Source organism: Malaclemys terrapin, chromosome 3 (genome assembly GCF_027887155.1).
Source record: "Malaclemys terrapin pileata isolate rMalTer1 chromosome 3, rMalTer1.hap1, whole genome shotgun sequence".
NCBI classification, from domain to species: Eukaryota; Metazoa; Chordata; order Testudines; family Emydidae; genus Malaclemys; species Malaclemys terrapin.
In genome coordinates, this window is record NC_071507.1 from 177688511 (window position 1) to 177700591 (window position 12081).

The 12081-nt window shown below is 39.4% G+C and overlaps 1 protein-coding gene across 2 annotated transcripts in view; it reads left to right on the top strand.

The window, feature by feature from the left end:
• The window catches only part of TAF1B (TATA-box binding protein associated factor, RNA polymerase I subunit B), a 58967-nt gene that overhangs the window by 15248 nt on the left and 31638 nt on the right, over positions 1-12081 (top strand). For both annotated transcript variants that reach the window (XM_054024437.1, XM_054024439.1), the window contains 2 exons: positions 621-783; positions 5322-5421. In XM_054024437.1, coding sequence (XP_053880412.1) covers positions 621-783; positions 5322-5421 — 263 coding nt within the window. The remainder of the gene's footprint in view (positions 1-620; positions 784-5321; positions 5422-12081) is intronic.

Consider the following 12081-nt stretch of genomic DNA (forward strand, 5'->3'; position numbering starts at 1 on the left):
TTGTACCTACCTCATGGGATGTTGTGAGGGATTAGTCAGTGTTGGTAATGTGCTGTATAGGAATTAAGTATTAGCACCTTTCTAGAGAGCCAAGTTTAAACATGGTTATCACTAGAATGGTGCTTTCAGGTTTAACATTTTTGTATAGACTGAGGTGACGCACACAGTTTTTCTGGTGTGCCAGTGGGAATTTCCCCTAGAGAATGGCCATACTGGGTCAGACCAAAGGTCAATCTAGCCCAGTATTCTGTCTTCTGACAGTGGCCAATGTCAGGTGCTTCAAAGGGAATGAACAGAACAGGTAATCATCAAGTGATCCATTCCATAACCCATTCCCAGGTCCTCAAATATTTGTTACTTACCCTGATCTCTTATTAGCGAGTCTGTGGAGCTACATTGGCACTGGTTCTCAGCCAGCTTGTCTTCTTGTGTTGCAGTAAGAGGTACTTTGAGAGTTAAGCCATTTAGAACACTAACGCCAAAGCTTTGATTTGAAACCGTAATGGCTAAACACAGCTTGTTGGATGATCGATTTCTCTTGTTCTCTGCATATTTACATGTTCAGTGTAGCATATTTTGTCTATAAAGTTATTTTATATGTAATTTTTTTTTCTTATCAGCAAGAGAAACCACATCTATCTGCTCCGGATCGGTAGATGGTGGCTCATATTTACTTAAGAGGAAAAAAGGGAACTTGAGGATGTCTATGCCAATGACACTTTCATTCTGCTATATTGCATTACTCTGGCTGAGAGAACCAGTGACATTATCAGATCTCTTAAGGTATGAATAGTCTCTGTGAAATATTTGCTGCTGTTGTAAGTAATGTTTTTTTAATTTGGGTTGCTTTCTTGTTAACTAGTTGAATTATAGGTAGAGCTGATAGTGATCCGATATTTTGTTTGCCTCACACTTTCCATGATAGAAGATTCTTGCAACCATTTTTTGAGATTGTTTGCAGCAAGTGTTTGAAATTTGTCAGGGAGAAAGTCCTAGTGTTAGAGAAGTGCCTTTTCTTTGTCCCATGAAATTATTTTCAGATTTAGTTGAGTTGTAAATAGATATATATTGCAGTTTCACTTCTCTCATTTGTATTCCTGAGGAGAATGTTGATAGCCTGCCTAATAACTGAACGAATACTCTAAAGATCCAGGTTTGTGCTACTGCCAGAACATCAGCAGCAATACAAACCATAAATCTGGCATTTTCTAGCTTTCATTTTCTTGACCTAAATAATTGTCTTTTTAACACATTTTTGTATGCAATAAAGTATAGGCATAGACTCAATGACAGACCAAATTGAGGAAAAAAAATATGCCCAGAAATTGTGCGAATATTCAGGCTTGCCATTTTAGTTCTTTGTAGGTAGTTCATGAATATTTAAAACAATAGAATAATAGTCGTGCTAAATGCTCCACCTTTTTGTGTGTGTGTGTGTGTGTGTGTGTGTGGTTTTCCCGTAAAGTGGTAGTCAGCTGACTACTGCTCCTCCCCTGTGATTCGTGCTTGGGCACCACATCAGGCAACCAGACAGTTTCTAAGGGATTTATATTACAGCACCAAAAATATTCTTATTGCTATTTGGTGCATTCAGTACATAACCTTGCAATTAACTCATCTTAAAGGGACACTGTGGTTAAAAATAACATTTTTAAAATGTTCCTACATATGTTTCAAATAGCAATATTTGAAAACTAACATTCAATGTGCTGTTTATTTTTTTTATTCATCTCAACAAGTAAGACTACAGTTTTAACATTGTAGACTTCACCTGGCTGTAGAATAATACTGTAATGCAATCCAAACTTGGCTAAATCTAGCTATGTTGGCAAGACCAAAATTGTAACCAGTTTGTTGTACTTCTGTTTTGTGGCCTTGGCATATTGTTTTTTTCATATTATACACAAGACCTAGGGCTTACCCACACTTGGATTACCATATTTAAAAGGACAGAGACTATAAGCCCCATCTATGTTTTTGCAATAGAAAAGTGTTTGAAACCTTGTTTAAACATAGTTTATTCTAAATTCTAAACAACACTTCATAAAATGAGTGTGGACGTGCCAAAAGATGTTAGAACTGCTTTTAAAAAATATTCTCGAACATGGGCTCTTTGGGTAGGTGTCATACGAAAATTGGATGTTTTCCCACACAATGTTTACCTTCATTGTAGTATTTGTGATATTCTCTATATTTAGAATGGAGAACATGTCACTTAGATTAACTGCTGTGAGTGATAACTAAGGCTGCTTGGTTGCAGAAGTCATGGATTCTGTGACTTTTCATGACCTCTGTGACTTCTGCAGTGGCTGGTGTGGCTGACTTCAGGGCCAGCTGCTCAGATGCTCCACAGCCAGCTGCACTGGCTGCTGCTGGAGTGACCTGGGGCCAGCTGCTCAGGTGCTCCACAGCCAGCTGCACTGGCTGCTGCTGGAGCGACCTGGGGCCAGCTGCTCCGGGGGTACCTGGGGCCAGCCACACTGGCTGCTGCTCGGGAAGCCTGGGGCCAGCTGGCTCCAGGGACTGCCTGAGCAGCAGTCCTGGGGGAGATCCCGGGGAACACCCGTGCAGCGGTCCCCGAGCAGCTGGCTCCAGGGACCACTGGAACAGCGGCTGGTGTGGCTGGCTCGGGGAGTGCCCAAGCAGCGGTCCTGGGTGTGCCCTGGGTACTGCCCAAGCAGCAGTGGTCCCAGGGTGGCTGGAGCAGGGGCCCCAGAAGTAGAGATTTAGTCAGGGATATTTTTGGTAAAAGTCATGGACATGTCGTGGGCCATGAATTTTTATTTATTGCCCGTGACCTGTCCATGACTTTTACCAAAAATACCTGTGACTAAATCATAGCCTTAGTTGATAAGTGTCCAACTTATTAATGGGTCCTTTATACTAGGGCTATGAGGGTTCTTTAAAAACAGTTGTAACAGGTAGAACCATGTTTAGTGAGTACTGTGTTTAAAGTGTATCAAAATACATCTTGCCCCAGGCAAATATAGACTGGTCCTGTAGTGCAGTTGTCTAACACAGTTCTCCAGGGGTCGGGGAGGAGAGGGGATTTTACTGTCCATATTGGTTTGGAAAACTGCATCATTCCGATCCCAGTGTAGACTGGACATTTCAGTTATATATTTAATTCCTTATTTGTGAATCAGTGATGTCAAATTGATGGAAGAGTGCACAGAATTTCAGAATAAAAAGTACTAGGCAAGATAACTTTCTAAAATCACATTAAAACTGTTACAAATGTTGCAATCATTCTATTATTTATTTAATGTATCTTCATTTTAAAATAACTTTGAATCTAGTATTTCTAGAATAATTCAGCATAAATTTATACTGTAGTTCTAACTATACTATGAATTTAAATTCCAGATCTCAAAGAAATGGTCATAGAGTGCAGTCATAGGGAGTGATTGACATTCACTTACAGTAGTTCTTCTTAAATGGAATGTTGATAAATAGCAAGTAATATACAACAAGTAGCTTCTTTTCTATGACTTAAATCTTCTTAAGGAATGCCTGTTTAGTAATTTCTCTAACTTTGTTTTTACTTATAAAAGTGAGTTGAAGGAAGGGATATTCTGTCTCTGCCCTCTAGTATGTGGTGTTTCTTTTACTTCCTTGACACTGTCTGCCAGGGCCTAAACAAAGAGAAGTACTGCATGTTTGTTCAGTGAAATTTTGCAAACAGGCACTGACTTTTTAGGAATATGTCATCTCAGTATTGGGCCATCCAAGTTCCTGGTGTCCTTTTCTAAAATCAACATTGCATTTTCTGTTACAACAGTGACTTCTTTCATTTTTCTTTTTTTTAAACCACTGCTCTTTACTGTTTTTGTTCTTGCTCATTGAATTAAGGTAACTGCCCAGATATCTAGGTATAAGCCTCTCTCCCCCCCTCCCCACCTGACCAGCATAAGTTACATTGACAGAAGCGCTGGTGTGGACAGTGCTATGTTGGCGGGAGACGCTCTCCTGCCGACATAGCTACCGCTGCTTGTTGGGGGAGGTTTAATTATGTAGACGGGAGAGCTCTCTCCTGTCGGCATAGATCAGCTACATGAGAGGTCTTGCAGTGGCGCAGCGGTACAGCTGTGTTGCTGTAAGGTCTCTAGTGTAGAAATAGCCTAAGCGTGTCATCCTTGTGACTTAGTACTTGGTACTGGTGTATTTTAAAAATAAACCAAAAAATCTTCCCTAACTCTACAGTCAAAACCTATGCTGTATCTGAGTATGTCTTAAACCTCCTGCAGGAAATTTAATTTTCTTGTTTTTCTCTTTGTAATAAACACATTTTGCAACATTCATACCAACCAGAGTATCACTTCCTACCAGGAATCCTATTTTAAAAATCCTGGGATTTTAAAAAAAGTGTAGTGAATTTAGCGTTCATGAAACCTGTTGGTTTGATAACTTTCTAGGCTGAGGCCTGCTGTTTAGCCTCATCATGGGTAGTATAAAGTTTCCACTAATGTGCCTTAATTCCGACCTGGAGCGGCCACCTCTTATAGTGAGGTTAATTCAGTCTCCCTCTCAATTCAAAACTTGGTTTGTTTGCTGATAATGTCCAGCTGGGTGCCAGATATTGGTAAGTGTTATGGTGTTTTTTGTGATTTAAACAGCTGCCTACTAAGAGCTAGACCACAACTCATTTCATGTGAGCTATTGAATAGCCAGCAGATGACACTATTGAGATGGGCTGGATTTGAACCTGTGATCTCTATGTGAAAAAGCCCATGTTATTACCACTCTCTCCTCCCCTCATTTCCCCCCCCCACCATATTTTTTGAAAAATTAAAAATCCGAAGTGTGTTTAGACATTTATCTAAAATAAATGCATTTTATATATTGATAAAATACATAATTGTATGGTTTTCTGATTTAGTTACATATAAGCTAACAGTTCTGTGACCTTGATTGCACGAGCTCTGCATACTTGCTGTGGAAATATTAAACTCTTCTTGCATGTTTAGTTAAGTATGTAATGGATTTGGGGAGCAAAATGCTATAGCCCTATAACAGTGTTATCATAAAAGTGTACTTACTGTCTTCTTAAGAGCATAGCCCAATATTGAAAATATTTTAATTAAATTATTCTACCTATTCGTAAGAATTGACTGTATAAAGAATGTGCAGGGAAAGCTGGATATAAACATGTCTGTAGTAAACTCAGTGCCCTAACTTTATCTGAGAGTCACATCTGAGCTTGAATTTTAATATTCTAGCTCTCACGTTAAAGAACAGGCAGCTTTAAGTGCCATTTAAAAAAAAAGTACATGATGCTTTAAACTAAATGTTGATTTGACTTAAACTCTTTTTTTATTTAGGTTTGTTATAGATGGTCACATTCCTTACTTGAATGCTTTTCAGTATTTTCCAGAGGAGATGAAATTGTATGGAGTTGATCTCAAGATCTTTCGTGTAGAGGTGACTTTTATCCTTTTATTTTTATTTAATAAGCTACATATCTTATGGTATATTGTACTCCTGGGTTATGGTACTGACAATTTGAGTGAATCTACCTTTGTTGTGATATTATTTTGCTTCCTGGTAGTCATGCAGGAGCCAGTGAGCAAATTATTCTGATTACTTTCATATTTAAATTAGAATAATTAGGTTGATAACTTGATAAGTACTGAACAGGTTTTTCTCATAGATTCCAGGGCCAGGAAGGACCATTGTGATCATCTAGTCTGCCCTCATAGAACATAGGCTATAGAACTTCTCCCAAAATAATTCCTAGAATATATCTTTTAGAAAAATGTCTGATCTTGATTTAAAAACTGTCAGTGATGGAAAGTCCACCACGACCCTTGGTAAATTGTCCCAATGATTAATTACCGTCAAGTGTTTGTTTGTATTATGTTTGCTTATCTCTTGGGAAATACAGAAACATAAATAGAATTTAGGCTCTTTTTCCCATAAAGGCATAATATCCTTTGAATACTCAGTTGAAATCTCCCTCTTTTTGGAAGCAAGTTCTATCAGTTTATAGTATGATGTGTTCTTGCTATATTTATTGGATTTTTTTTCTTTTTTAGTGTTTCGTGTAACAATGTAAATTTTGCTAAAGAGATCACGTTAATATGTTCTGTCCATATGAAAATAGTCTCCCTGCTGCTCGTACTTAGCTGCCTTTCCCTTTGGCCCACTTTGTAGAACATCTAAAGCACTTACTGCCTCGTACCCCTTCTAACTATGGGATTCTGTCTTTGAGGGCACTGCACAGTCAGATCCTCTTCTGCCTGATGAGAATTAGAGAAATTAGTGGCTTCTGTGTGTGTGGTTTCATTTCCTCCTCCCTTTCCCCCGGGAAGGAGAACTTGACAACATCCTGTACCTGACCATTGATGCCCTACCAAGGAAGGCATTACAAGAGCTGACTGGAAACAAGAATTATGTTTCATGAAAAATTTTGAGGATTCAGAATTTTCATTCCACCTAGAAAGAAAACCGATCTTTTGACTTTCCCCAAAAAACGAGGGAGGGAAGGAGAGAGACCAGAATACCCCAGAATGTCCAATAACCTGTTGGCTAAGGCACTTGTGTGGAACATGGAAGACCCAGGTTCAAGCCCCTGCTCTGCCTGATTCAAGAAATATGTTAGCCAGGCAGTCAGATTGCACAGATTATGCTCTGAGGAAAAAGTCTGGGGTGCACATTTTAACACACTTAAAACCACGGTCACCAAACAAGAACACTTCACCAGAGAAGTAGACTGCATCATTGAACAGGCCACCCAAATACCCTGTATTGAAGCAGGTTCTCTCAGGAAAAAGCCCTTTGATCACACACTCCTAGTCCATAGACTCGTAGGACTGGTAGGGACCTCAAGAGGTTTTCTAGGCCAGTCCCCTGCACTCAAGGCAGGATGAGCCGACGATTCATTGTAATAAGAGCAAAAGCAAAACTGCGATTGTGGTCCATGCTCACAATTAAATGTGCACACTGCGTCGTAGCAAACAATTTAATGTATGGATGGCAACAACTTTGTGTAATGATATGCAAGCTTAACAGAAATTTGTCAAAATGCACAGCGACATTGGGGGACCTGATATATCTGGAGGAATAAGCTTTGCTAGTTATTCATTGCTTGTGGGTAAAGCTTCATGCCCCTCCCACCCCCCTCCAGTTTGAGAACCTCTGATCTAGACTATCCCTGACAGGTGTGTGTCTAACCTGCTCTTTAAAATCTCCAATGACGGAGATTCCATAACCTTCCCAGGCAATTTATTCTAGTGCTTAATTACCCTGACAGGAAGTTTTTCCTAATGTCTAATCTAAACGGCCCTTGCTGTAATTTAAGCCCATTGCTTCTTGTCCTATCCTCAGAGGTTCAAGAGAACAATGCTTCTCTCTCCTCCTTGTAACAACCTTTTATGTACAGTACTTGAAAACTGTTATTTTGTCCCCCCGTCAGTCTTCTCCAGATTAAACAAACCCATTTTTTCAATCTTCTCTAATAGATCATGTTTTCTAGACCTTTAATTGTTTTTGTTGTTCTTCTCTGGAATTTCTCCAATTTGTCCACATCTTTCCTGAAATGTAGTGCCCAGAACTGAACACAATACTCCAGTTGAGGCCTAATCAGCGTAGAGTAGAGTGGAAGAATTACTTATTGTGTCTTGCTTACAACACTCCTGCTAATACATCCCAGAATGGTGTTTGCTTTTTTTTTTTTTTTAACAACACTGTTACACAGTTGACTCATATTTAACTTGTGATCCATTCTGACCTCCAGATCCTGTTGCACAGTATACCTTCCTAGGCAGTAATTTCCCATTTTGTATGTGTGCAACTGATTGCTCCTTCCTAAGTGGAATACTTTTACTCTTAAGTCACCTACCACCCCACACGAGAACTCCCATGGGGTATCATTAAACATTAACAGCCCATACACGATGGGGACCACATGCTGAAAGAAAGCTTTCCCAACCCCCGCTTCTGGCTTTCAAGCAACACCCTCCAACTTTGCCAAGCTCATCATGAGAAGCAAGGTCTCCCTACAGACCAGGACACATCAACTCAAAGCAGCACCAGACCCTGCCAGAACAACAGATGCAAAACCTGCAAACATATCTCCACAGCTACGATGATCAATACCCCCACAACAAACCTTTCAAGATTCATGGGTCCTACACATGCATATCACAACATGTGGTATATCTCATCCAGTGCACTAAATGTCCCAATAACTGTGTGGGTGAAAACAAAATATCTTTATTCTCTCAAATGAACTCTCACAAAAAAATGATAAAAGTCAAAAACACTATGTCACCTGTGGACGAACAGGTTTCACAACGTGATAACTCCATATCTGACCTCTCAATCCTCATCCATTTAGGAAATCTGCACAGCATCTTCAAAAGACAAGTCTGGGAACTTAAATTCATCTCTCTGCTAGACACTAAAAATCATGGACTTAATAAAAACACTGGATTTATGGCTCATTTCAGCAATCTGTAACCCACTAACCCTCCTTTGTTGTATGACTGTAGATGTGTTAACTGCCTACTTCACCTTGAATGTTCTGTTCTACCTTGTATTTAGTTGTGACACTCTGAGGATATGTCTGCTCTGCAATTAGACACATGTGGCTGGCTTATGCCAGCTGGCTCAGGCTACGGGGCTGTTTAATTGTGGTGTAGACATTTGGGCTCAGGCTGCAGCCTTTGCTCTAGGACCCTGTGAGATGGGAGGGTCCCGGAGACGTCCTTGAATGTCTGCATCACAGTTGAGCAGCCCTTTAGCCCAAGGGCCAGAGTCAGCTTGCATGGGCCAGCCTTGGGTGTCTAATTGCAATGTAAACATACTCATAGTATCTTTTCCAGGCCTGAAGAAGAGCTCTGTGTAAGCTCGAAAGCTTGTTTCTTTCACTAACAGAAATTGGTCCAATACAAAATATTATCTCATCTACCTCGTCTCATTCATATTCAAAATAGGGCTGAGCTGCAAAATATCACCGAGTTTTCCAAAGTGTTGAGTGTTCAGAGGTCTGCCCTTGGATTTTGCATCTCTCTAATTCACTGTTTATAGTCAAAAGTACAGTTGAAAGATGGCTGTGGTGATTATGATCTGTGAATATTTTTCTTTCTTTACTTGTGACCACCTAATATCTTGATTGCTTAATAAAAATGGCTTGAGTTAAACAGATGCCACAAATATGCAGCAGAATCAATTCAGCATTGTTCAAACAAAGCTAAAAAGGTAAAAGCCGTTTTGTTTTATAAATCTGTCAAGTTTTAGTTGTTAAAGCAGTAGGAGTCTTTTATTTTCCCTGTGAGTGTTGGATGCAGAATAATTGCTAGTTAGCCTGAAGGAAAATATAAAATCAGAATTTCCCATGGATTATGAAGCGAGACTTACACAACAGTTTTGATAACTTCCTGCCATGCGTGACAGAAACAAGGATTGGACTTGTGGGCTTATATGTTAACCTTAAGGGCTCAGTTTTAGAAATTAGTACTTTATATCAAATCCTTATGGATTTCAAATAATCTGCGCTGGTTCATTATAAAATTTGTTAGATGATTGTCAGTAAATCTCCTTTTAGGATTAGGTTTACATTACCTAATTAATCCAAAGAGAAGTAATAGCTCTGCTACACACTCCTTCAAAAAATAGTTCAGTACATTCACAGCACTGAATCTACTTTATGGAAAACTACATTAATATGGCTAATAATGAAAAATGAACCTTTTTTTAGTGTATTCTGGTCTTGTATTTAAACTGGTTGGTTTTTCTTTAGATTTTTTTTTTAAGGATTTTTTGTGTGTGTGCACGCAATGCTTACAATAAGCATTTATTATAAATAGATTTTAAAAAATGTTTGAATGCAAAAGCATTTTGGGTTTCTAAAAATCATCCATTGTTATTGTTTTTCTTTCACTTCTTTAGCACACATTCCTTAGCTAGCCTTACAAAGATTAGTCTGTATTTAAGATAAATGGATTACTGTGTCCTAATAAAAGAAAATGATCACTGATGTTTCCAATTTTTTGAAAAAAAAAAAAAAAAAAAAAAATTCGAAAAATTTCTTTAATACATTAGTAAGGATGACTTAAGGTTTTTTAAGATGACAAAATATTTAACTATAAGTGTGGTTAAGCTCTGGCATAGGCTTCAAAAGGAGGTTGTGGAATCCCTGTCATTGGAGGTTTTTAAGAATAGGTTGGACAAACACCTGTCAGGGATGGTCTAGGTTTACTAGGTTCTGCTTCAGTTCAGGGGGCTGGACTTAATGACCTTGTGAGGTCCCTTTCAGCCCTATGTTTATATGGTTCTATAAAACAATATTGAACTACTGTTTTGAGGTCCAATCCCACAAAGATATGTATGCAAGTAGTGTCCTTGAAACAAATTAGAACCGTTCATGTGGCTAGCGATACTAATGTGCATAAGTCTTTGTAGTATCAGAGGAAGTCTACACTACAAAATTAAGTCTACTTAAGTTATGTCGACGTACAGCTACCACAGTAATTACGTCAGGTTTTTTTGTGTGCACACTACAGTCCTGTCAGCAGTGCGTTTCCTCAGTAGGAGCACTTCCCCCGATTTAACTGTCATTGTGAGGCAGTGACAGGCCGGAGCTCCAGGCTGTCAGCCACCAGGGGCTGACAGCTGGAACAGTCAATGCAGTGTCTATACTGACACTGCCTCAACCTAACTACATTGACCTAAGCGTTACGCCTTTTGCAGACGTTGAGTTATTAGGTCAGTGTAGTGGGTAACTTACATTGGTGGGAGCAATGTTGTAATGTAGACACTTAGAGTTATGTCAACATAAGCTGCATTACGTTGACCTAACTCTGTAGTGTAGACCAGGCCTCAGTCCCTTAAAGCCTGTTATTAAATAGAGCTCTGAGATGATCCCTTTAAGTCAGGTTTGAGGCACAGGGACAGCACTATGAGGCAGTTTGCTAATCCTGTTCTGTGGATTAGAGGACTAAATTTCCTAGCTCCTACTTCCTTCAGTCCACTAGAACACTGCCTCTCCTCTTGGTGACTCAGTAAGGTGTCACTTTTCCCCCTCTGAGTCAATACTGAATCAATGCCCTAGCAAGGCGTCAGTTGGCACTGATTTGTTAGAGTTTGTGTCTTTTGGGGTATATCTCTCTGCAGAGTTATTTTGGGCTCTTGCTTGGCTGTTGCCCCTAGCCCCTCTCTTCTCCTCTCCCCTGTACTGTCCACATATAAAGCCATCTCACCCAAGTTTGGTGGTACTTTAAACTCAGGCTGGTTGGCTTCTCTGTGAGTATAGGCTAGAACTTGGGTGCTACTTTCACTCGGGCTGGTAACCAATGTACCTTGCAGGAATGTTGATATTCCTCCTATGCCTTCCCAAAATTCCACCTGTTCCCAGAAGGACAGACAAATTATCCTACAATTCACTGGAGGAAAGTATCCTAGAGCAGCTTAGCTTAGTGCAGCACACAGAACCATGGGATATGCCCCCAGAAAGCCTATTGATGCACTTGGGTGAGTGCAGCATCAGTGAGGCCATAGTAACTTGGCTGTGTCTTTGCAGTATGCTTGCACCTGCATGCTGTTAAGCAACTACCATGTTTCACCTAAAAAATGAGTGCATTTCAGTAATTGACTGTGATTTCTGTATATGTAGTTTATTTGGGATCTTTTGAAATCAAAGATTCTATATAAATGTATTATTTCCTCAACTTCAATAGCAGAAAAATTAGAAGCTGCTTAACATTCACTGTTTGGGTAAGCTGTGAAAGTTTATAAACTAGACAGTATTTCTTTAGTTATAGGTGTGGATTTATTCTTCCTAATTATAGTACTTTTCTAGGAGGGGCTGATGAAATGAATCACTCAGTTTTAGAACTGTACTTACCTACCTCGTTCCGCCTACTTAAAGAAGAGTAAAATTCCTTTTTATTTCTGGTGTTCTGTATCTTGCATCAGGCTACTCTGTTGAAATTCTTACCTTCAGTTTGATTGAAATAATTTAGCTAAGTGACACAGATGTAGTCTAGGTTTTGAAATATGTCCCTAAAATGAACACACAAACATGCTAAACCATTTCCTCATATCTTTGGAGTTTTTAATATGTAAGAAGTTCCCCTATTT